Raw genomic sequence first — 26,291 nt, 5'->3', positions numbered from 1 at the left:
TCTTCTGGCATCGTGTAAACTTTAAATTTCAGATTATGATGGTGCTGCCACAATTGGTAATGCGGGGTGAGCAGCCCTGAGTTCAAAGGTAGAGAGGCCCTGGCACTGCTGCCTGGAGAAGTGATGGATGCCCCATCCCTGGAGGTGCCCAAGGCCATGGATGGGCTGATCTGGTGGGGGGCAACCAGCTCATGGCAGAGGTTGGAACTGGATGGTCTTTAAGGTCCCCTCCAGCCAAAGCCATGGTGTGAAATGTGCATTTCGACCCTCCTCAGTATGCAACCTACCCACCTCACACTTAACAGTGCGAACAAACAACTCAGGGACCTAATTGCAACATTTCTGCCCTTTCTCCTGTTACAACATAAAGTGCTACAGAGACCTTGTGTTGCAACTGTGCTCTTGTGTCTGGACAAAAGTCATGGAAAAGGAGTGAGAAATCATCGCAGAATCACAGTGTGACTTATGTTGGAGGGGTCCTTAAAGACCATCCAGATCCAACCTCCTGCCATGGGCAGAGCTGCCAACCACCGGCTCAGGCTGCCCATCCAACACCACCTTGAATGTCTCCAAGGATGGGGCACCCACAACCTCACTGGGCAGCAGTGCCAGGGCCTCAAAGTCAAAACTTTCTTCCTGTCATCTAACCTAAATCTTACAGCTTGAAGCCGTTCCCCCTTGTCCCATTGTATCAGACCACGCGAAAAGTCACTCTCCCTCCTGTTGGTAAGCTCCCTTCAAGCACTGGAAGGCTGCAACGTCTGCCCATAGCCTTCTCTTCTCCAAAAAGCTGCTCGATGCAAAAAAGTGCATCTCCGTCTGTCACTGCCCAGCCACTGATGGGCAACACCAGCATCTCCCAGCATGGAAAACCCACGAGCTGTCCGTGAAACCATCGGCTGGGTGCTGACAGATGTCGACTTGGGTTCAGCCCAACCATCTCGGGATGCAAGCAGCTTTCCCACCGACGCCGGTTCCAGCCGGGCAGGCGGCTCTATGGCAGCCAGGGCTTCCCTTCCGTGCGGGTTGCGGTGCGGTGCAGCCCCGAACCGCGGGCGGCAGCCGGAGAACGGGAACCGGGCTCCGGGGGAGGGGAGAGCTCAGCCAGCCACTCACAGGAACAGTAGTGAAATCTCCCCGACACTTTAACTGTCAATCAGGCTTAATGGGGTATAAAACCTCCCCAGCGCCGCGGCTGCGATAGGCAGAGAGAGCAATAGGGAGAAATGAGTAAGGGCTGAAGGAGTGCGCGGCGTAATTCCTGCTCTGTGATCGCAGATCCGCCGGGTGAGGAACCAGGAGAGGGGGCAGAGGGGCAGCCCAGCCCTGCAGCCGCTCGGGACGGAGAGCCGGCAGATATTTATAGATAGGAAAACAAAAACAACCTTCCCCTGAATAGACCCTTTCTTAAATAGAAAGTCCTGGCAATTCTGTCTCATTTCAGCGATTTCCTGAGTCTAAGAATAGAAATGAGCCGCCTGGAAGGCGCTGCAGGCAGCAATTTGGAGACATAGGCTGCTTTATTTTATTTTTTCCAAGTATTAAAAAAAAAAAAAACCAAAAACCCTTCCATTTGGACACGGGATTTGCACGTCGGCCTTTGGCACGGAGGGACGGATGGCTACTTTTAATTTTACTTTTTGTTTTCCTACAAAACTGTCTTCCAGTTAAAGGCACGGGATCAGCATTACCTGCATGTGACGACCCTGGAGGACACCGACTGAGAGGCAGAGCTCTCCTGCACTGCTTTCCTCCCACCCCACTTTTTTTTAGGAAGGAAGAGAAGGAATTATTATTTTTTTTTTTTTCCCCATTTTTTTTCCAGCCCAAGAATTGCTTGCCCCCAAGTTTTGGAGGGGGACCGAAGACTCGTCACCCACCTGCGGGTGCATGAAGGGTGCTGGCTTTCCATCTCTGTTCCCTTGGTCTCGTGAAGGGTTGGAAGAGAGTTTTGCCACCCATCACCCGGAACAAGAGGATGGTTTGGAAATGGCTGGGCGCTGTGCTGCTGCTCCCCGTGCAGATGCTTTACCTGGTGCTGAAAGCTGCCGTTTGTGCTCTGCTGCCACCCAAACTACGGGACCTGTCTGGGGACACCGTGCTGGTGACAGGTGGGGGACGTGGCATCGGCCGCCAACTGGCCCGGGAATTTGCCAGGCGAGGAGCCAGGAAGGTGAGATGGGATGTGGGAATGGGCACCTGCTGCTGTGTGGGGCCCGGAGCTGTGCCCGAACCGTGGGGCTGGAGGGGAGAAGGGGCAGCTGGAGTGGGACTCACCTCCATGACCTGGGCCTGCCCTGCTTTGGGACTTGGGGTGGGAAGAGCTCTGCTTCACCCCAGTGGCTTTCTGTTTGCCAAGTCATTTCATGTGCTTTCTGAAGCCACTTCTGTGCTGCCTTTTGCTGACCCTGTTTGAGGTAAGATGAGTGCTGCTCAAAGGCTGTGCCTCCACAGCAAGGAGGAGCAGCACAACTGAGTATGAGCTGTGCATCTCCTTTGGTCTGTGTGTTTCCTTTAGGAAAGGAGAGGGACTGGGAGAATGCTGTGTCTGCACTGCAGCCTGGAGGTGCAGATGTAGCTGCTGCCCTCCTTCCCTCATCAGGAACTGCTGTGTACCTTTGAAATCTGTTTTCATAAGTACAGGTGTGAATCAAACAGGGATAGTTAAAAACAAACAAGCAAAAAGCCAGGACTGACCAAGAGGCAGAGGCTGGTCTCCTCTCCCAGGTAACAGTGATAGGACCAGAGATGATGGCTTCAAGTTGCATCAGGCTGGATATTAGTGAAAATTTCTTTTCAGAAAGAGTGGTGATGCACTGGCACAGCTGCCCAGGGAGGTGTGGGGTCACCATCCCTGGTAGTATTGAAGGAGTGTGGAGATGTGGCACTGAGGGATGTGGTCAGTTGTTGGTAGATGGATGGTTGCAATGGATGGGGGGGGGGGGTGGGGGGGGGGGGGAGAGTGGGGAGGTGAAGGATTTTTCCAGCCCAAAGATTGGTTGTCTCCAAGTTTTGAAGAGAAGCTGAAGACTTGTCATCACCTGTGGGTGCATGAAGCCCTCAAACAAGGATTTGAGATTGAAGGTTTCATATTTATTCCTCTTTAGGGGGATAGCAGGGGAAGGGAAGAACCATGTGAAATTAGACAGCTGCATAAATACTGTGCCATGTGAGAGAGAATGAATGAGAGTAAACACAGAGTAAGGAAGAAAAGTACAGAATGAGGACAGCTAAAGAAAAATGTGCATGTTGTTTGGGTTAGTGTTTTGTCTCTTCCTCACCTGTGTGCTCCAGTTTTCCATGTGTGGCACAGAGTGGTTTCTGGTGCACGACTTTGAGGTGTAAAATAAAGTCAGCATTGAACTTTGATGTTTGTACATGCTTGTGTTTAAACATCATGTTGAGACTTACCAACTCATGGAGGCAGAACAAATAAGTTGATCGACTTTTGGACCCAAGCAGCTTGTTGAAAGTGTATTTCCATTATCTGTTAGGACACCATGATTCACTTGTTAGTTATTTAGCCTGGGTGGTTGCTATGCTGAGCTGTGGCATTGGAGTGCTACCACTTCTACAGCTAACCCAGGGGCTGCTTATCCTCAACTGGATGCTAAGCAGTGGTAGTCAGCCCTTGCTGCCATGGGCCAAGAAGAGCTCAAGAGCTGAAGGTGCAATTATTGAAAACTGATAGAGACTGTGATTCATCTTCATGTCCTCTCTCTACAATCACTACGAATCTTAGGCTGAAAGGCTAAACAAGTGAATAATTCTTGGGCAGCTTTGTACTCATCTCATGGCGTTAGGAGATGCTGTGTGGTTGCTAGCCATTGTTTGTAACTTTGAGGTGGCTTTTTTTTTGTGTTTTCTTTGCCTGTCATCGAGGTGTTTTACTTTTTGCTTTTGATGAACTCAAATTAGATTCTCCTTTCAATTAAATCATAGCGATTTGGAGAGTGAAACACAGCACTCTGCAAGCTGTGGTCCTCTCTGGCCCGTTGGTGGTGGCACATCTTCCCAGCAATGCTCAAGTAGGATTAACTTTTTCTTCAACATTGTTAATGACTTTTATAATGGGTTGATGGTTGGAATAGATGATCTCAGTGGTCTTCTCCAACCATAATGATTCCATGATGCCATGAATGAAAGTTTTACCTTGATGTAGTAGTTTAACTCCCTTTGATCTGAGGTTTCAGTCCTTTTCTGCCTTCTGTATTCAGGCTGACTTTCTGTATCCCATGCAGTCTCCATGTAGAATGCAGCCCCCTGTTTGACACTACTCTTTGATCTTATGCATTGCATTGGGCAATCAAACTGAAAATTGAGTTGCCAACAAGTCATCTTTCAATAAGACTTTGGAGAACTAATATTCTACCTTTTTCTTGCTTTTGTATGCAGTTAGCTGTAGTATAATTATACTCAAAGCTTGAATTATTGATCATAATTAATAATTTATTATCAGATTCTGGTTGTCAGACGGCGTATTGACAACACCCAAAGAAAGTTTGGTGAAAAGCATCCATTAAGGCACCAAATTCTGAGGCCAGGCACAGTGCTGCACAGAGGTGAACAGAAGCAGTGCCATAAGTTCAGATTCTAACCCTGGGTGTGTGGAATATCTTGAAAGCACATCACAGCGCCTGCGCACACAGACATAGTGGCGGAGTTTTGGAGGTAGGCGGCGATATACAACCATTATTTTGAGATTAGAATCTTCTGAAAGATAGGTTAGTTGAGCCTGTTAGCACATGAAACCTCCTCTGGTAATTAGACTGGATTGGATTTCCACTCGTGGTCTATTTTTCTTTTCAGAAGGTGGTTTTGTTAAGCACTGATAGGATGCATCTTCACAATTTTCACGTGAGATGACACTGTTGTATTCCATGAAGATTTAAAATGGTCACATGTGCAACTTTTTTGAGTGTAGAATTTTGATCTTGCAGTTAAAGCTCTGAAGTAGGCAAGAAATAAATCAGAAAAGGGTTGAGCTGAATACAAACACAGAGTTTTCAGCTTGATAGATGAGCACAGAGGCTGAAATTCTCAAGCCAACAGAACAGCAGTCTCTTGGGCATGATGATGTACATCCATCCTCACTGCCATTCTCCACCCCCATTCTTTTAACTCCATTGCTCAGCCATTGTGCCGCAGATATGACTTGAACAACACCTTGTTGTTCTTTGGGCTCTGAAAGGGGACATAGCAGCATTAGTTGACTTTTCAAATGATAAAGTATGCTTCTTATGCACAGGGGTTTTTTTCCTTAGGCAATGAGGAACGTCAGTCACTAGATCATTCCTGTTCAAGTCTATACTAAGAGGTCAGAGGATCCATACTCCACTTTTATTTTTGGGTAGAAGTTTCCAAGAAGTACTTGGCCATGGTAGACAATAAGGAGTTGCACACCTCCTGTATTTGAGCAATAGAGTGTTGCCTCTGCCTTGCGCATTGGTAGTTCCTTGGGGCTCTTAGCCTTTGGTGTTCTGTGCTCATCCAAAATGGAAGAGTATATGGGTGTTGTTGAAAAGGGAGTGGGAGATTTTCATGGCTTTGTGATCTAATGCTTATGGAAATAAAAATTCATTTCCATATCTTGATGGCATTAAGAATATAATGGGAGCGCAGGCCCGTCAAACAATGCCTCCTGCATGGAGGAACAGACCTTAATGATGTGAGTCAGAGGGATGGAGGGGTGAATGGGTTCAATCACTGATGGAGTTGGAAAATGCTTTGGGGTTTCTCACACCACTTGCTTTGCCTACAGCATTTTCAATGACAGTGCCCATGCCAGCGATCCGTCAGCCCTGTTCTTGATGCTTTCCTGTGATGAAGTTTTGATTTTCTTTTCCATGTAATTTTGTTTGTTTGGAGATTATTTAATCTGAGACTGACCAGGAAAGAGATACTTGATTCTTAGGTGCACTGGATTATTAAAAGTTGCTAAAATGTAATAAAATTACCTGGCAAAGGTTGCAGTCATAAGATAGAAACACATTTTTCAACTCCAGTATGTATTTTAGTGCTCAAGGTTATCTGACAGTGACTTCGGAAGAGTATCTTCAGTCTTTCCTGTTAGGAGATGGGTCATTGTGGATCTTCAGCAGCATAACTATGAGAGATCTTAGAGCAGTGCCTTCCTATTGCTTCTTTGTGATCATTTCTGTTATTTCAGTTCTTTCAAAGCATGTATATTTTTGCCCTCCTAGATTGGCTCTATTTTTTTTTTTTTCCTCCAGCTGTTATGAGTCTGCTTTTTTTGGTGAATCAAGGGTGTTTTGACAAGGGATGTCTCCAAGACACCAGATGGATTGGGGCAGCCTTCTGTTAGCATGATGCTGCTGCAGAGGAGGGTTGAACTTCCTACTAACCTTCCTGAGAGTTATCCACGTTCATCACCGTGCAAGAAATGACCTCGTAGGTGCAATGAAAGATCTCTCCTTTCCCTCTTCTGTTCCCTGAACATTTGCTTCCTGTATTGCGGGAGAGCAGAAGACTCAAAGGGTTTGCATGCTTGAGTGGTAGATGAGGTAAGCAGTCTGGAATATCAGGACAGACAAGAGCCCTTATAGATGGCAAGGAGCTGGTGTCACCAAAAAGAAAACAAGAAACGGAAACTTCACTCTTGCATGGAATGTACTGCTTGATAGCCATGACCTCACTCTGTCAGCACTGCAGTCTAGACAATTGTTTGCAAGTCTGCAAGGTACTCTTAGCAGGATGTCGGCCTGGTGGGCAGCTGCAGAATGCCACAGACACGCTGACACTGCTTGTCATGGGGCAGTTAACAAAGATCCCAAAGGCCTGACTTGAAAACTTGTGCTTAGAAGATACTTGTGTGCATATGACTTCATTCAGGCTACAAGCCGTCTCCTGGAATCTCAAGTCGTCTTCCTGTCATTACTTGCATAATGTTTTCAAAGCTTAGTGCCTTCATTTAGAAAGAGCCCTTGTCATTGGAGTGGGCGGTCCTCCCTCAGGTTGGGATGGGAATGAGAAGTCTGAGGAGGAAGGGATGAGAGCTGTGCAAAGACAGTGCTGCTGCATGGAAGCCTGGAGCCAGTTTTCTTCTGTTCTACTAATTCAAACAGAACTGCTTCAGGTGCTTGAGAGCTTCTTATAATTGGAGAGTTTGAGCTGAGTGAGACTTTGAGCTGATGAGAGTATTGCAGGAAGATTGTGTAAAAATGCTGTAGAGTCCTAGGATTCAGGAGCCGCGCTTCAAAATAACGCTTGCAGGATAGCAGCAGCTTCTGAGGCGTATCTTGCAATCCACTCTGAGTGCAGACATGCATAGACCTGATCTGCCCATCCCAGAGCAGATGTGTTCTGCTAGAAAGAAAAGAGCTGGATTGCAATAGCAGAATTTCAGAGCTGAGAGGAACTGATTTTTCATGTGATTAATTGCTGTGTAGTTGTTGTTGACAGGTACTGTGATGGAATGGAATTGTGAAGCCTTTAAAATGATGGTGTTAAAAGAAATGGACACAGTTCTGATGTATGTTACCCAGTGCAGAACGTGCGCGTCCTGTACTGAGACTGTACTGGTTTGGAAAAAACAACAGGAGCAAAACAGTTTGGGGCATATTTGTAAAGGAAATAAGTTTAATCTTGTTCAAATTTAAGCACTTAATGAACTATTTGCGCACATCATAACCCACCAGGTATGTGAAAAGAACTGGGGAGTGAGCATTTTCCCATAATTAATATGTATTTTAAAATATATTAATTTAGGATCTGTGGTGAGCTGTGAGAGAACAGATTAGATGGAGCTGCTTTACAGCCTCTAGAAAGGCTTCATTTCTACAAAGCTTGCATACTGGCAGCAATTGCATTGAAGGGCTTCCTGCTGGCAGCTCACTTCCCTGTTGACTGAAGGTAAGGATGGGCAGAGGAGCCCTTGTTTCAAGGATGGCACTTGGATGGCACTGGGCCTGTTATGTGTACTGGTGCCAAGGCCAGTGTTTGGATGACATACTGAATGAGTGTCTCTGGTTGGCAGGCATGGCCAGAGCTTGCAGTATGAGATCTGTTGATGTCTGAGGAGCAGCATTCTGGCTGGAGCTGGTTTTGTTTATAGTTTAGAGCATACCTGTCTTTTGTTGGCTGTAGGGAGAGTAAATAATGTTAATGAGAGGAGGGACTCGCAGAGCAGCAGGCTTGGCATCTTGCATCAAGGTAGTAATGTGTGGAAACAGTGAGGCCAGGCCACATCTTACACCAAAATCCACCACTTTTTAAAAGGCTGAGGTCAAGACAACTAAATGGAAATTCTCACAAAATAAAGGGACCGTCAATGCTGTAAGAAATCTCTAGGAAAGGCTTTAAGACTGAGGCTTGATTAATGTCATCATAGTGCCTCAGATGCTCTTCAGGTGTAGAGAGTGCAGTAGGAAACACTACGCTTGTTGAATATCCACTGGTGGGGGGTGAAGGTGGCAAGAGGAGCTCTGCCACCAATGAATGGCTGTTAGTAACACGGGGATATTGGCCTTGAAGGTGAATAGGAGCCATCAGAGATGGAAAGCTTGACAAGGAGGCAGCAAAATTCAAAATGAGTTGATATGGTGAAAGCTGTAGTCCAGGTGTAGGGTCTGAGGACAAAAGCTGCTTTTTTGAATTTCAGGTGGTTTTTCAGCTAGGATTTTCATCTTGCTTATCTTAAGGGATTCATCCCCATTTTATTTGTGTTGTTCTATCACTTCAGTGACATTTAAACTTGCTGCTGTGTATTTCTGTTGCCTTTATGTCGTGCATCTGGCACAGGCTAGGAAAAAGTTGACAGAACTGTTTCCATCTGAAGCACCAACATACATAGTTTTACTGCATTAAAAATGAGTTAAACATGCCATTGAGCTAATGTCTAATTAGTCTGGCACAGCAATTTGCTTTAAGAATGACCTTAAGCCCTGCGTACATTTCTAAGCATTCTGACTGCAATGCCTAGAAGAAATGAAAGATGTGATTTATTTTTTTTACCTTGTTATGGAAACCTGTGCTGGTTGGGGCATGTGGGGTGATAATTGAAGGGTGTCCAGCTGAAGATGTGGGTCTAGACGAGGCCATGAGGATGCTCAGAGGCTGGAGCACCTCTGCTATGCAGACAGGCTGAGGGAGCTGGGGATGTTCAGCCTGGAGAAGGCTCTGGGGAGACCTCATTGCCACCTTCCAGCACCTTAAGGCATACAGAGCAGAAATTATTATAGAGATCTTCCTAGCTGGGTCCAGACTCTCTTCTTCAAAGCATCACATCAACATGCTGAAGAGTTGGATAAGTCAGAGCCAGGAACTGACAGATGTGTTTGCTGATAACACTGACGCCAGTAGGAAGGGGTCAAATACATGTTGTTTGACCTTTATCCCAGTGGGGATCAAACCAATTCTAATTAATAGACTTGGGAATAGCTGGGTACCTTGGCAGGCCTTGCAACTAATTTAAATTGTTCATCCTGTTAGTTTAGCCATAAACTACGTGTAATTACAAAAGGGTTTTGTGGACAGCCACACTTATGTTGCCACCTCCTTAATTACAATTTATTGAATACAGAGCCGACTTATTTTGATTAACGTAGATTTTTGTTGTCTAACACTGCCTGACCAAATGTGCCAATGCTCTAATGACAAGAAAGTATTGTTTGAAAGCACAAATGAAGCTCTGCTGAAACCAGTTACAACTTTCCAATGTGACTGTTTAATGATAGGACAAGGGGGAATGGTCTTAAACTGAGACAGGGGAAGTTTAGGTCGGATATGAGGAGGAAGTTTTTCCCCCAGAGGGTGGTGAGGCACTGGAACAGGTTGCCCAAGGAGGCTGTGGATGAATGCCCTGCATTCAAGGCCAGGCTGGATGTGGCTCTGGGCAGCCTGGGCTGCTGGTTGGCGACCTGCACACAGCAGTGGGTTGGAACTGGATGAGTATTGTGCTGCTTTTCAACCCAGGCCATTCTGTGACCATGAGATAAATGTGGCTCTCAGTGTATAATCAATGGCAGTTGCACCTTTGAGTATGCTTAAGCAACTCTTAAAACTATACATACTTGAGATGCTATAAAAATAATGCATGGAAAGATGAGAGATTGTGATTGTCCTATGGCTGGGCATGTTTTCAGCCACAGGTTTGCCTACGTAAGGTTGTTGGTATGACCTGGCTGCTATATTTCATCCTGTATCTAAATGGAACAACCTTTTAAAATAGGTCAAATGCAGTCAAGCATGGCTTCCCATTGTGTTGGCTTTCTTCCTCTCAACCCACACACACCAACTTGCAGCAGTTGTACAGGTAGACAGCATTTGTCTTTTAGGTTTGGCTTCTCTCCCAGTCAGTGCTGGACTGTAGCTGAGTTTCCGTACCAATTTGTATCCAAAAATGAAAATTGTGGAGGCTGAACAAAGTCTTAATTCAGTGCTTCTAGAAGCTTCTCTGTGCAGCAAAGTTCATCTGTATTGCTAGTCTGAACTTAAGAGATCATGAGATATTACTTAAAGAAAAAAAAAGAAACAGGAGATTTGAAGCAATTAGAATTGTTTGTTCATTCTGTTTGCCCTTTGAATCACTGGATATACCCAAGTTACATTTTCAAGATTTCCTTCATATCTGAGGAGCGAACAAAACTTGCACCACTTCAAATGAAAGCAAAAATTCTTAGATAACCATTTAACTCTTGGAGCAAAACTTCAAATATTATGAGACTTAAATGCATGTGAGTGGAAAATCTTGTTGTAAAGACACTGCAGTGTTCATAGAATCATTCAGGTTGGAAAAGACCACTATGATCATCCAGTCCAACCCAACCACCGTGCCCACATCCCTCAGTGCCACATCTCCACAGTGAACACCTCCATGGATGGTGACCCCACTGCTCCCTGTGCAGCTGTGCCAGCACATCACTGCTCTTTTGGAGAAGAAATTGTCCCTAACATCCAACCTGCACTTCCCCCAGCACAACTTTAAGAAGAAGGGATCACCAATAACAGAAAACAGGAGATCAGGTATTTTTTATGTGAGGATTAAATTAGTGCTTCTCTTAGATCTGTCACTTTAATCTTCTTGCTACTAGTAAACAACACTTCATCTCTGGTCAGCACATGCACTGGGAGAGACTTGGCTGTTGTAGCTCAGAGAGGGAATGGGAAATCCTGAGATCAGCTTCTAGCAGCTTGACTTTAAGTACAAACTCCAGTTTCCCTATGATCTATCTCCTAAAGGAACTCAGCAGTGAGGACAACGCTCAGCTTACTGCCTCAAGGAGGTCATGCTTCCAAGTAGAATATTAAAGAGATCCAGCTGGTACAAACGCTTCTTTCCCGAAGTGGTAATAGAGCAGGGCAATGAGCTGTCAGAAGTGATGTCAGAACGTTTCCAAGGCTCTTGGGAAACACGGGAGCCCTGCAGTGAGATGTTTGATTTTGGGTTTGAGATCTGCTGATTGTGCAGTGTCGTAGAGCGTGCTTTGTGTTGCTGGCTATAGGATTTTAATCCAGGCACTTTGGAGATTGTTGTCTGCATTGTATTTACATGTGAATGTGTGCTTTGTCTCTTTATGAGCATCCTGCTGATCTCCCCAGATGACATGCAACCCTTGCAAATTGCTCTGTGACGCCTCCTGTGCTGCGAGGGCGTGAGTGTGTGTGCACACGTGTGTGTAAGTGTGAGGGCAAGTGTGTGCATGGCGCTATCTGGCACTCTGCATCTTTACACCCAGGGTTCAGCAGCGGGTCAGCCAGCTCCTCCTGACATCACTGCACTTGTTTACCACTCACACAGAGGAAGTGCTGAGCTGATGGGTTTGCCCACTGTCATCCTTTTAGGCCAGTATTTTTCTGCAGCATCAAAAATGTAGGAGAGCCTTTGACTTCCATGAAGCGATTCTAGCGGCTCTTCCTGTCTGAGCTGAGAGGGGAAAACTAAACGTGGGAAATTCTGAACCACTGAAATGATATTACAAAGAACAATCATATCCAAAGGATGGAATCTTCCAGAGCAGTAACTCATTAATATGCTAGAGCTTGATTTGTGATTGCCTGACCAGCCATATTAAAAGCTTATTAAATAAGCATCGTTGTAGCAGAGCCTCAGGAGAGCTGATCAGTTCTGGATAAGAATTCTGTTTCTACATTCAGGTGTCATTTTGAGCTGGAGCTGTGCTGGTTTTCCTGTCTTTTTTTAGAATTCATATTTATGTTTATGAGCAGGGTAATTACACTTCATGTCTGCAGCGTATTGAGGGAATGGCCTCAGTTGTGCCAAGGAGGTGCAGGTTGGATATGAGAAGAGTTTCTCCTCAGAAGGAGCAGTGATGTGCTGGCACAGCTGCACAGGGAGGTGTGGGGTCACTGTCCATGGAGATGGTCAGTGTAGAGATGTGGCACTGAGGGACATGGGCAGTGCTGGTGGGAGGAGGGTGGTTAGACTGGATGATCTCAGAGGTCTTTTCCAATCTGAATAATTCCTCGATTCTATGGCTTGTTATGGCCACTGAAAGACCCTTTTGGCCACTCTGCATGTTTTTTTGGAGATGCACTGTCTGAAGCTTATCATCCTCTGATTCCCATCCATCTTCTTTGTCTTGATGGGCTGAGAGAGTTAAATATATATCCTAATAACCACCGTTTGTACAGCAGATGGATAGATTTTAGAAATTCTGCCCTGTTGCGTAGCAACAGTCATCATTAAAAAATAACATTTGGAAGCATACAGAAAAATAGGGGAAAGCAATTAAGCTTTTACATATCAAAGCTTTTTTTCTAAACTGTGTCCCATATTTCTTTGAGTAAATACTCATATGAAAAGGTGCTTTTTGACAGCTTTTATATGGGTTTAAAATGGTAGCAAACCTCTTTTTTTTGGAGTCAAAGTAAGGAGAGTTGTAGGGGAGCTTGTCTGGAGCTGCTGCTAGCATTCAGTTTATATGTGGATTTAATGCAGGCATTTCAACTCCCTGTTCTTTTCCAGGAGCCTCAAGGGAGAAATTTTTTCAGTCGAGCTGCATCATATTATGTGCATGGCTGATCTGGAGCACATTTAGGTCCTTCTGGAGGGCAGTTTATAATGACAGCATTAGAAACATTATTCATTCTTAGGTTTCCACGTCTGTTTTTGTTGCAAGCATTCCTCAAGTTTAATAACTTCAAATACTTTCCCCATGTCTTTCTTTCCAGTGATATTCCTGCAAAGACTGGGATTTTCTGTCCCACCTGTCCTCTGGCTGTTAGACATTCCTTGTGGCTTTCCTTGTCCAGCAGAGCTTCTATTCCATTTACCATCTCATCCACCTTATTTCTGAATGCCGAGACCCCTTGAGGGCAGCAGGGCTGTAATGACACATCTCAGCACTGTGTCAGTTGTGGGTTAAATGTGCCTCCAATGCACGTAGCATTGAGCACAGCATCTAATTGGCAAGTTGCATTACTTTTTTATTGAGGTTACAGTGGAATTTTGTATACCCCCCTAAAATAAGTGTTGACAATACACTTGTAATGATGTAGTTTGAAGCAAAACTGAAGATGCTGTGAATTAAAGCAGGCTTGGTGTACTCCCTCAGTTGGTAATAAGTGATACAGAGGAGCAGCCCTGAGCCTCTGAGTGCAGTGGTGGTGATGCATTGGCCAACCTTCTCCAAGAGGTGTTGAAACACTTCAAGATTTGGCACTGTGGAAATCATATAAAGGCAAACTCAAAAAAAAAAAAAAAAAAAAAAAAAAAAAAAAAAGCAATAATTCTAGCTCTTTAATTCTTGTTTTCCACAAGCTCATGTTGGGTCTGATTTCTTTTTTTCCAGTTTGCCAGTGAAGAAGGAGCAGACTTCTCAGTTAGCTGTTGGTTGAACCAGGAATCTTTAGGAATCCCATTCCCCAGTCAGATGGTTGGATCCAAGTCCTTCTAACACTTCCCTGCCATCCGAACTCTGGGTTGTCTGTAACTTTACTGAAACAAACACTGTTCAGTGTCAGTATAGCTGTGTCCTAGTCAGTGCTTAGCTATATGACATGCACACTAAACCTGCCACAGGGTGAGAATTCACTCTGAGAGCCATGGGCCGTAAGTAAAGGCAATAATGCAGAATTTTGGAAGGAAAACCTACAGACCATAGCATTTCTGCCAAGCAGACCCAGTCATTTCTTTTTTTTTCCTTTGAAATGCTATTTATTGACATCCTATCCCCCCCATCCTGCCTGCTCTCCTTGCAGGACAAAAGGGCTTTCTGCACCTGCATGTTTACCCTCCCCACAATTTCCTGAGCTCTCTGTGGACGTTTTTACATGAGCCTGCATTACAGGATGGCGTGCCAAGCGACTGGAGGCGGCGGCACGCTGGCTATTTCTGCAGGATGGAGCCTTATGTTTCTGTTGGTGGATGTCTGCAAAGCCTTCTTATGGAATCCCTACCTTCCAAATGTCCCCGTCCCCACCCCCTTCTCAGCCCCAGACACTTTTTGTGCTTTGCAGCCAAAGGGGTTTTTATTGCTGGGTGTTTCTTTGTGTGTTCTGCTTCCCCGGAGCAGAGGCCGGCTCTAACACATGGTGTGGCAGACATTCACCATTAAAAATCTGTCGTTTTTCCCCCACAAATGCCTCGGTGAACCTTTGCGGGGTGACAGCTTGTGGCCACTTGGTGCTTTTGTTGGAACGTGCACTCCGTTTGACCCTGTCCCAGCGTTAATAGGATTGTAAAGGCTGACTCCTGCGTGACCTCTTCTTGCAAACAACCCTCACCCTTCCCCTTCTTCAACTGCTCTGTACAGCAGAGCTGAGAAGTGTTGCTCCCAAGGCAGTCTGCAGTTCGTGTTGCAGACAAAAGCAATTGGAAAAACCATTGGGGGGGAAAAAAAAAAAAGGCAGCGTGGGGCCACCTGTCCTTAAATGTTCCTGACTGTGAGAACAGTGGGCATTTGTTCGCTTCTTCAGAGGGAGCTGGTCTTAAATGCCTCATTGCAAGACAGGACTGAAAGCTTGCTTTCCAAGGAAGGCCTCTGCTGGACGGCAGGCAGGTGTCTGTGTTTCTCCATGACGTTTTAGGTGCTGCTTTGTTTCCTGCAGAGGAAGAAAAAGAGGTGACTGGGGTACAGTTGGAGTTGACTTTGGTTTAGGGAAATAACATTGATTCCATTGAGTGCAAAGTCAAAATATAAAGTAATAAAAGTTCTGACTCCAGGGGAAAGGAACTGCAGTTCACTTCTTTTGTCTCCTTCCGAGGTCTCTGTAGACCAAACTTTTATCCTCATTACTGCATGTTACTCCTGGCTCCAACTCAGAGCAGCTCATAATAAGGGCTGTGTTCTGTGCTTACCGTGGTGGCAGGGTTAAATAAAATTCTTCTCACCTGATGTCTTTACAACCTCTAAGTACCAGCCTAGAGAAACATGTGTGTAAACTGGCTAAACAGGCTCATTCCTTTGATTTTTTTTTTTTTTTTTTTTTTTTTTTTTTTTCCTGTGCTTACCTGTAATCTTTCTTCTACCAGATCCTTCCAGCTTTGGTGCTCACTTTCCACTGAGGGAATTGAGAAAATTTTGCCAATGACCTGCTTTGTTTGCTTATTTTTATACCAGTGTCACTAAGGAGCTGGGTTAAGTATTTTGACCTACTTCAGGCATCAAAAGGTTCTTTTTTTTTTTTTTTTTTTTTTTTCTTTCCCCTTTCTAAAGCAAAGATTGGCTTTTCCCACTGAATCGCCACACCTTTCACTCTTCCAGTAATCTGTCTTTAGCATGCCTCTCCCATGAAGGGCTCCTGAAATAACTTGTCTGACTTTGCCCTGGGGGCAAGACAAGGGAAGGGGTGAAGGAGAAAACCTTTTTGCCATGTAAAATACAGAAACGCTTTTGAGGCTGTAGGATTTAGCCTGCTGATCTCATGATACCCAAATTCTGCCAGGATTATGGCACTGGAATGTGTGCCTTTGGAGGGCCAGTGTGAGTTAGCACTGCTGGGCTTTGTGAATGTGTGGGGATAAGACCGGTTCACTTCAATGGATTATTGACACTTTGTACTTCCTAAAAGCACAGAATTAGGTGCAGAAGGGCTTTCTCTGTTTGAACAAAGGTCTGTGCAATTACAGTTACCAACTCAAACAGAGCAACTTTTGTTTCTCTGGGCTGGAACGGAGGTTGAAAGGGAGGAAAACGTGTTGACCTACCAAATACTTCTTATCTAGAGATAGGCAAGGCGTTGTGGTTGGTTTGTGGAGGTAGCAATGATGAGATCAGGCAGGAAGGGCACTTTCGTCTCTGCAACTCTTTAATCTTTCAGTGCCTGCCAGTTGATAACAGGTGATTGCTTTCTGAATCATGAAATGCAGAGACTCTGGGGATGGAAGTTACTTTTCCTAGTCACTGTGCATGCTGTTGTGTTGGAAAAGAGTAGCAGTGAATTGTGCAGTAGAATACAGCCTGGATAACCCAGAGCACCAAGACAGGCACGTGTCTAGGTGCTGTAGCATGCTGCCCCATCTCTGAAGGCGGTTGAATGGGGCCCTGGGCAGCCTGAGCTGGTGGGGAGCAGCCAACTCATGGCAGGGGGTTGGAAGTGACTGATTTTTAAGGTCCTCCCCAACCTAAGCCATGCTGTGTTCAGGCTCAGAAAAGCTTTTGCTGTGGGTCACCTTGCAATTGTGGTGCGAAGTCCAGCACAGCAGCTCTGCCAGGGATACAGTGCCAATTTAATTGAAGATGTAACAGCAGCATCCCTTTGCTGTCATTCTTGACTTATGCTAGCAATAAGATTGGAGCAAACAAGCTAAATAGCTTTGTAAATGAGGTAAAATTAACCTCATCTCCTGTACTAATCACATACCTGAGGCTCTGGGAGCGCAGGTCATGTGAGTATATTGTGGTTGGCAGTAGCATCAATCGAGACCAGTTTATATAAATCATCAAAAACAACTCAAATGTGGACTTGTGCAGGGTGAAAAGCAGGGATTGAAACCTAGAGCCAGGTTTGGGGCTGCGAGCCTGCATCCAGTGCTGGCTCTATTGAAAAATCTGCAGTCCAACAGCAGCCAAAGCCTTCCCTCTGGCTGCCCTCTGACCTTAGGGCATGTCTCATTAGCGGATTAAGCCCAGAGTTAAACGAGGCCTCTGGGAGAGCAGGGCTAGGGGTCTGCCACTGGGGCTGGAGTGATTTTCCTGAGGCCAAGATAAGCAGCTCTCTGCCTTGCCAGAGGGGAGAAGATAAAGAGATAAGGTTTGTTTAGCACGAATAAATCCTGGGAAAATCTGCAGTAAACTGTGATGTCACAGCCCTCCTCCAGAGGTAAGAGAGAAAAGCACGCTGAGTTCCTCTGTTGCTGTAAATCCATTACTTTGTGCCCGGTGTGGAAACTCCCTGCCCTGCCAGCACTCGCAGGCGATGGATTTCACACCCCACCTGCCTGCTGGGGTCAGCCCGAGGTAAGAGCAGGGCCACAGCAGGGATTTACCGCCTCGCTGGGCTGCTGCCCTCCCCAATTTTCTGGTCAGTAACCCTGTGAAAGGAGAGCGTGTCTGGTGCGGCAGGGAAAAGATGAAGGGGGAAGAAATGGTGGCTGGATTCTTTCCAGGACGGAAAACTGTCTGTCCAAGAACTTCTCCGAGACACAGATTAAATATTCCTCTATCCACCATTAAATTACCGTGAATGGGTGGCTGTGCAGTGCCTGACGGGCTGTGTAATAAGCAGTGCTGTGAATCTCCTCTCCTTTCTTCTGCATTTTTCTCCATCCCAGACAGGAAAGGCCGTGTCTGTAAGAGTCATTCTCTCCAGTTGGGTCACAGTCATTGCCAGTTTAGAATTAACCTCAAAAAGGAACAGCAACACACACTGTGCCCACGTGTTGCAAGCTATGCTTCCTAATAAAATGCTCCAGTGGCCCCACTGCTCTGAGCACGCTCTGTCCCCATGTCCAACCATAGGGCTCACATGTGAGCAGGCCAACAAAAGAAAAAAAACACAAAAAAAGAGCTTGGGGAGATCCTGCTCCATGGGAGGCGGAGATGGGGCCCAACAGTAAAGCGTGGTGACCTCCTGGCCAGCGTCCCATGGGGGCAGTGACTGGACATGGTGGGGTTGGTGGTTGGACTTAGAGGTCTTTTCCAGTCTCAGTGGTTCTGTGATGGTGAGGATGGGTGATGAGGCTGATGCAGCCACTCAGTCTTCTCAGAGTCTTTAGGATGAAGCCTGTGCCAATTTAATTTGGCCAGATGTAAGACAAGAAATTGGAGATCTCATAGGGCCGTGTAGGAGCATTCAATCTTGAACTTGGACCAAAAGCAAGTTGTATCGAGTTTTGAGTTTTATACATCTGTGAAAAGTAGCAGAAATGATGGCAGGAAACCTCACTTCCTACTGTGCCATTAGGGAACTTTCACCTCTCACAAAAGAATGGTCTTTTATTTTCTGCTTTTCTCTGATGCAGGCTGAAGCCTTCACCTGAGTGTGAGCAGTGTCAAGGACGTGAAAACTTCCCATGGAAAAAAAATCAGTCCTGAACTTAATGCTGCCAGCAGGATAATCAACAAATTGCCTTCCCCAGATGGTCCAAATTTTAATAGGGTTGCATGCATGACTTGCCTATAGGATATTCAAGGTCCCAAAATAACTGTTGGGGCAGAAAAAATATTGTGTCCAAGGGCTGCATCACAGGCAGATGTTCCTTTAACAGGTTGTCCTTCACTTAACTGTTCCTCCATGTATGTTTCCTGGCATTCAATGAATCAGTGGCAGCTCTGGGGAGTGGGGATGTTTGAAACAGATGAAAGTGAAGAGTGAGGGATCTACTTTTTGTTTTGCAATAGGAGTGGGAAAGCCACAGTGCATATGTGAGGTCCGTCTCTAACCATATTTATTCCCCTTGCCTTTACCTGACTGCTTTCTGCTCTTCTTGCTGTGCCTTCCATCGCTCTGTGCGCTGTCAGTTGACCTTGCAGTGCCTGCACATCACTGATGCAGTCCTGTGAGGAGGCTGAACTCCACTCCGATGCAAACACTGCAGTCAAATGCTTCTGTTGCTGCTTCTGTCGACAGCTTGTAGTGTTTTCTCTCCCCTTTCCACAGAGATGTAGGTTGTGAAAGAAAGCAAGTAACTGCGTACCCTTGCAGTTAAGCAATATTTTGTAAATATTTCCTGGGAGCCTGTGAAATTTCTCACATGTTCTCCATTTCCCCTGAAGTCTGCAGAGTAGGCATACAGAATATCACCCAGTCTAGCTCTGAGTGCAGGAGCATGTAAATAGTCTTCAGTTCTACAGGCGCTGTGTAGATGCCAAAGCCTGATAGCCAACAGCAACGTGCTGAGGCCAACACGCAGGCCAAATTGTTATCTGTCTGCTTTCTTACAGCTTTTTCAGTCTGAACACAGCTCTCTCTTTGCAAATGAGATGCTCTGAGATGAGATTTCCCATGAAATGGCTCTGCCATGCACATGCTTGCTCTGAAGTTCTGCAGCCCTTCAATGATTTTGAGAATGGACAGCCAGCAGTCTGCCTGCGTGTGCACCAGTGATTAATAAATGGGCTTAATTGTACATTTAACTCATTTAGGAAATAAATGAGAACCCAGATACTTCTGGGCTTTACTCTTGCTTAGTTGCACTGGGAAGGGCTCTTTGAGCCTGCCAGATATCAGTTTTAGTACCAGGTATGAGATGGGTTTAAGTAATCCTTAAAAATGAGCATGTTAAAGCCTTCTGCAAGGGATTTGTTGTAGGGAGGGAAAACCACAGGACCCAATTTGTTGTGTTTATCCTGCTGGTATTAAGTCTGTACTTGGGAGTTGGTCTAGATGGCCTTCAGAGGTCCCTTCCAACTCTTAGGATCCGTGATTAATTATAGGGACTGAGTTATAAGCAGTGGTGTAATTGAGACCTGCTTTCCCTCTTCTTTCTGCTTTTGAAAGAAACTTGAACTATAAAGATATAGTAATCTAAGTGTGCTTATTTAACCATAAAAAATTCAATTTAACAGTCAGATCCATACTCCATTCCTGTGATACAGGAAACAACTGTAATCCTGGGTGGCAGGTGATAAGACCACTGCTTGGAAACAGCATCATTCCGAGAGCAATGAAACTGTTTCCATTTTCAAGGCCTATTTTTTACCTGTCCCTGATTAGAGTAAACCTGCATGTGATTATGTGAATGTCTTTGTTTATTTTTTTTAGTACTAAATAGCAATTATGCACAATAGACATAACCTACTGTGGAAAAACCTGTGTTGCCTTGAGCCACGGTTGTGAGTAGAGGCGATCTTTTGCTCTTTCTCCTTTGGACCTTGCTGCTGGGATCACAGAGCAGTCAGATGGTTTCTGTATCATTCTCCAATCACTGGCCATTCATTTTTAAGATGATGAACACAGAGCAGACTGTAGCTTGAAGGGCAACAATGGTAGATTGATTCATATGTAGATATTTTAGGTAACAGAGATGGAATCATGTCATTTTCTAGTTTATAAGAAATAGAAAAATAGTGTTGCATATAGTAAAATATATATATATATGTTCCATTGAATCTGTTAAGCTGTGGATTAGTGGTTGAAAGCTTGTGGTGGAAGCACCACTTTATGTTTGAGACTCACCTTGTTGTCTCACTAGGAACACTTACAGGGGTAAAACCCCATGAGGATGTTTAACCAACCTGGTAGCATCTCAGGTTGTTTCTCACTTCCATGATGGTGTAGAAACACAGACAGGGTTGTGCTGGTTCTGTCTTCAATGTGTGTCAGATCTGTGCTATACAATGTTTTGTTTCCATGGGTGTCCAGTATTGTTCTTTATGCAGGAACTATTGTATCAGTTTTACTGTGTTTGTTAACTGGGAGTGGCAAATGAAATCTTGCTTGTACTAGCTGCAAATTAAATTAATGGTTGAAATCTCTCCCTCTAAATGGCTGTATTAAGATGAGCCTTGCTTGAAAAGCAGCTAGGACACCAGCCTGGAAACAGTCAGCACTGGGAATTGTTACCTTGGATATGCTGGAAAAAAATGTCTTACTGTATTTGTGAAGTGTTTTGTGTATTTATTGGGTTAAGCTAAATAACTGCGCTTTCTTGTTGTTGCTGGTAAAGGACCTGCAAGCAGAGTATCAGCAGTGGGATCCAGCCACCAGCAGCTCACTGAAGTCCCATCTGCTTGTACTATAAAATCATTGTTAGTCTTAAGTGAAGCAATGCAACAGGGCTGACAGTGAAAACACATCAAAGATGTTCATCAATTTGTTGAAGTCAGAAGCATGTTTTAATTATCTTAGATTTGAAGCAGAAGTACTTTGGCTCTAACAAAAGGTTTGATTGTTGGGTTTTTTGTTGTTGTTGTTGCAGATCATCCTGTGGGGTCGAACTGAGAAATGCCTGAAGGAGACCACAGAGGAAATCAGGATGATGGGGACAGAATGCCATTATTTCATCTGTGATGTTGGAAACAGAGAGGAAGTCTATCGGCAAGCCAAAGCTGTGCGGGAGAAGGTTGGTGTGCAGAAACAGTGTTTGTAGGCAAAATGCAGTAATTCCTTCTCTTTGAGGAAGGTGGTCATACTGGAAAAAAGAAAGGTGAACATCCAGCTTATGTCATGCAAAGTTCTAAGTGATCCAGAAGGATGCCTGCAGACAGGATGCCAAAAGCTGTGAAAATAAGAGTGTAACCTGGCAGTAGTAGGCATTCAGATAAAACAGTGAGTGCTGTAACGAGTTATTTGTTTCCTTGCAGGTGGGTGACATCACTGTCCTAGTGAACAATGCTGCTGTGGTCCATGGTAAAAGTCTGATGGACAGCGACGATGATGCACTGCTCAAATCACAGCATATAAACACCCTGGGACAGTTCTGGGTAAGATAAGCTCTCACATCTCACGGGTTCAGACTTGGGACTGAGAGTGACAGATAAACTCGTGGCTGATGCTTTGTCTTTCTAAATGGAAGTTAATAAAATAACCATCAAAGGTTCCAATAGCAATGCAGTATTTGATGCTCTTGTATCCCCCTTCTGTCATTTCCAGCAAAACATCTGATGTCTTCTGAGAAACTCTTAGCCCACAGAGGAGAGTTTTCTGTGCAGTGATGTGTACGGAACATCAGCTCAAGACTGCCTTGCTGGGGGAAGGAAACGCATTCAGTTTTGAGTTAGATAATAGTAACAAAAAAGAGCTTCCTGTGATTTCATCTCGTTGCTGAGGACTTTATCCTCCACAAGAAGCTCTCAACATACAAAGCATTTTGTTTGTGGCCTTGATCTGAGGCAACTGCTTAAGTACGTACTAGGAAATATTGGTTATCCTCTATACCAACTTTTCCTGTTTAAAAGCTTTCAGAGAGTGCAAAGCAACAAGGCACTCCTCCCCTCCTTTCCTGGCTGAACAGGCAGTGCAGTTTGACTTGTTGTCTCTGTGTCACCTTATTGTTTTTTTCAGGAACTGTTGTTTTTGTTGCATCTCTGCTGAGTAAACCCTTTCTGCCCCCTCACCCCCTCTGTTGTGCTCTTCAGACCACCAAAGCATTCTTGCCAAGGATGCTGGAGTTGCAGAATGGACACATAGTTTGCTTGAACTCTGTCCTGGCCTTGTCAGCCATCCCTGGTGCCATTGACTACTGCACCTCCAAAGCTTCTTCTTTTGCCTTTATGGAGAGCCTGACCTTGGGGCTGCTGGACTGTCCTGGAGTGAATGCCACAACAGTGCTGCCCTTCCACACGAGCACAGAGATGTTCCAGGGCATGAGAATCAGGTCAGTCCAGGGGAACTAGAATAAAGCATCTCATTTTAAATGAATCATCAGAATACACTCCTAATTAATGCTTCATTTAGTTAAGAGAATTTGATGTCTCATTTGGCTGCCTGGGAACAGAGGGTCACTCTAGGCCACCTGGGACTCATCAGACTGGTTCCCTCAGTTTGCTGGCATATTCATCCAGCTTGCCTGCCTGTACTTAGTGAGGCAGTTGCTTCTACAGAGAAATCTGAAAGCTATTTTTCCCTGGGTGTATTTGGGCCATTTGCAGCCACTTAGAGAGGGAGGAGAGGCAATCTGAAAATTGAGGTCATTCAAAACGGAGCAGTCTACAAATTGCTTGAGAATTAACAGTGCAAATTCCTTCTTTATCCATTGATATATTTAATCCTTTCCCACTAAAGGGCATGAAATCCATTTACTGAAGCAAGGCTTTCACTACATCCTTTAAAACAAGCTAAACTAAAAAAAAAAAAGCCTAATGGCTGACCAAGTTAATCTTTTACGATCAACAAAATAACCTCTTGGTCAAGAAAATATGCAGCATCCAGCCAGGAAAAGCCTTACAGAGTCATAGAATGATAGAATGCTTTGGGTTGGAAGTAACCCTTAAGATCATCTAGTTCCAATTACGTTTGATATTAAGAGCTGAAAAATATTTGCCTTTCACCTGTCGAGAATTTGAATGAATCAAAAAGCACCAGAGAGAAAGAACACTGACATTGGAAAGGCAGCGTTTTGGCTTTGGTTTGCAGACAATTTAAGAAAATCCCTGTATCAGGGTGCTGAATACTTTGTGCCACTTCATCCTAAACCCTTTAGCTGTAATACAGTACCAGTGGTTGGAATTGGGCTTCACAATCTCCTGCCTCTTCTTAGCCTGCTTTGAGGCATGTCTGAATATCAGCTGCCAATGATAACTTACAGTGAGTAACAGAACGTGGACAGTGATTTCTAAAAGAAGGAGTTTGGTTAACAAATAATTGTTTTATTTTTTACTTTATTTATTTAGGTTCCCTAATCTTTTTCCTCCTCTCAAGCCAGAGACTGTGGCTAGGAGGACAGTGGAAGCTGTGCAGATGAATCAAGCCTTCCTGCTCCTTCCATGGACAATGAATGTTCTGGTCATCCTGAAAAGGTAAATATTTCCCATGCCCAGCAATAGTCCAGCTAGTGAGGCAAGATTTACTTGCAGTCCTGCTCTGTCTGTCCACCAAAGCAAACCTCAATTTGACTGTTTATCAGGTAACGGTTCAGACCAAGTCATCCCTTCCTAGGAGAGCCACAGAAGCAGTAGAGGGAAACTTTTCTGAGGTTCCCTTAGCAGATTTGTTAGATTTTCTTTTTGAGTTTGCCCCTTGTAACCAGTTTTACTCCCAAAATTAGAGCCATAGAATCGTTAAGGTTGGAAAAGACCGCTTAGATCACCGAGTCCAACCATCAGCCCATCACCACCATGCCCACTAAACGATCTCCCCAGGATTCTGTTTCCTGAGGTCTGAAAACTGCCATCTGGGAAATTTCTTAACCACTAACATGTGCGTCTCGTTTTGATTCAGTAAGCCACTCTTTGGACTCTGTGCTTTGTATTGTAATGGATTCCTATGCAGTAAAGTATGTGCATCACAGCTGTATTTAGAGAACACGTGAAGCTATCAAAAATATTTGTGTGTATGATTAGGACAGGATTATTTTAAAGTGCCTAAGGAAAGAAAGTCATAACTTTATATCTTGAAACAACTGAATAGAAAAAGCACATAAGAACGTTTTTCTGTGCAAATTTGCACCAAAGCCTGTGGAAAACCTACTTCAATCAGGAACTGAAATGGAAAGTAATCACAATACTAAATACTAAAAGAGGAAAAAAAATAGATAGATAGATATAGATATTTACACATCCTCCTATTAGAACAGACTGAAAGGTTTGTCTGGTCTGCTTATTTTCTCTCTGCTCCTCCTGCAGCATTCTCCCTCAGGCAGCACTTGAAGAAATCCACAAGTTTTCTGGGAGCTACACCTGCATGAACACTTTTAAAGGACGAACATAGACTTGGTGGTGGAAGGACTGTTCTTCAGAGAGACCAGCACAAGCATGAAAATCCTGACAGGGCTGTGAATCAGCAGTCTTGGCTTGTAGCCTGTTCATGTGACTCGCGCTGCTTTGAGGCAACACATTTCTTGCAGGTCATATCCATAGTAACATGACCTTTGCACAGGATTTAATGACCAGACTATGGACCCTTGGCAAGAAAAAACAGAAAGTGTGAAATGTTTATGTGATGTTAAATTCTTTAGGGTTCAATTGTTAAATCAGCTCATAGTTTTAAGATGTAATTTTTGTTTCTAAAGGGCTGTCTCAGCTGAGAGGCAGCATGTTGCACCCCAGGCTTCATCCGCTATCTTTGGAGGAACTGCAATTGCAAACTGACACTGATTGCATTTCAGCTTTTTGAATGGGGAACTTTAAAAATGAAGAGCTACAAGTCGTGGACATTGAATGGAAGTTCCTTCCCTTCCTTCACTTTATATTTGTTGTTGAAGCCGTTCCCAAGTCATGTCAGGGAGGGAGCAAACTGCTGTTTTCTTTGTGAAAGGCTCCCCAGGCCTTTTCTCTGCAAGGATTGCTCTGTGCCCAGGAAAGCTGTCTTACTGCACCCATGAAGGCTGGACAGCAGTGCTCAGTCAGAAGAGCATACAGCTTGAATCACGGAAGATTCCTTCTGTCATTGAGCTCATATATGGAATGTAATTGTCCTTCTGAATATTTTTGTTCATTTATGATGAAATATATATATATTTTTAGCATTAATTCCAGATTGCCACGCATGTAAGACAGCATCGCATTGGGGGGTAAACTAAATCTAGAGCCTGCTTGTACAAAAACACATTCAGTGACATAATCCATAGAGTAAAATCCGTTGTATTGATCTGCACAATGAAATAAGAGGAATAATTCTCTGAAAATGGAAGAGACAGTGCTGTAGTGCTCATGAAATGTGGAGTTTGGAAGCACAGTTAGCAAAGGCCTGATTAAATGCATGTTGAATTCAACTGGGAATATACCCATTGTTTGTTAGAGACATTGAATCAGGCACTGATCAGCCAAAAGTGATAAATACTGCTTGCACTGAAATGCCAGAAGCAGCTAGATGTTATTTATTTTTATAATGATAGACTCTTTGACAGCGTAGCAAGAGCAACACTGCATTCCAGTGCCAGATGCAGTCTGCATCTAAACCTAGGCGTAGTTGTGTAGTTGAAACATATTGAAACACTGCTACTAAAAGAGGAATTCATATCATTGCAATTCAGGAATGTCACAAGCCAGCCTGGAGGACACCTGAATGAAGTGCCTCAAGGAAAGCCATGTGGTTGAAGTAAAGGAGTGAGGTCAGTGCTCCAGGCTTGAGTTTTGACCTTGTTTCATAGATGCTCTTGGGCCAAGCTGCATAATCCCAAGGCACACCCTGACCTGCAAAACAGATAGTTGTAGCTTTTCCCTGCCTCAGGAGTTGTGAATGTTACTGCTTTATTGTCTGTCAGACGCTCAGCAGATTCAAATGGAAAACACCGTAGAAAGGAAGAGTGCCCATAAACCAAAATGGTG

General features: G+C 44.5%; 1 protein-coding gene across 1 annotated transcript; it reads left to right on the top strand.

Annotated features, from left to right (window-relative positions):
* Positions 1–1,978: 1,978 nt before the first annotated feature.
* Positions 1,979–24,732, top strand: DHRS3 (dehydrogenase/reductase 3; the record flags this gene model as incomplete). The annotated part of the gene is made up of 6 exons (XM_079545613.1): positions 1,979–2,173; positions 21,284–21,427; positions 21,669–21,788; positions 22,443–22,681; positions 23,697–23,822; positions 24,648–24,732. The coding sequence occupies 6 exons, from the start codon at positions 1,979–1,981 to the stop codon at positions 24,730–24,732; spliced, it is 909 nt and encodes a 302-aa protein (XP_079401739.1).
* Positions 24,733–26,291: the final 1,559 nt, after the last annotated feature.

This window comes from Tetrao urogallus (assembly GCF_951394365.1).
Source record: "Tetrao urogallus genome assembly, chromosome: 21".
Taxonomy (NCBI): Eukaryota; Metazoa; Chordata; class Aves; order Galliformes; family Phasianidae; genus Tetrao; species Tetrao urogallus.
This window is presented reverse-complemented; position numbering and strand designations above follow the sequence as displayed.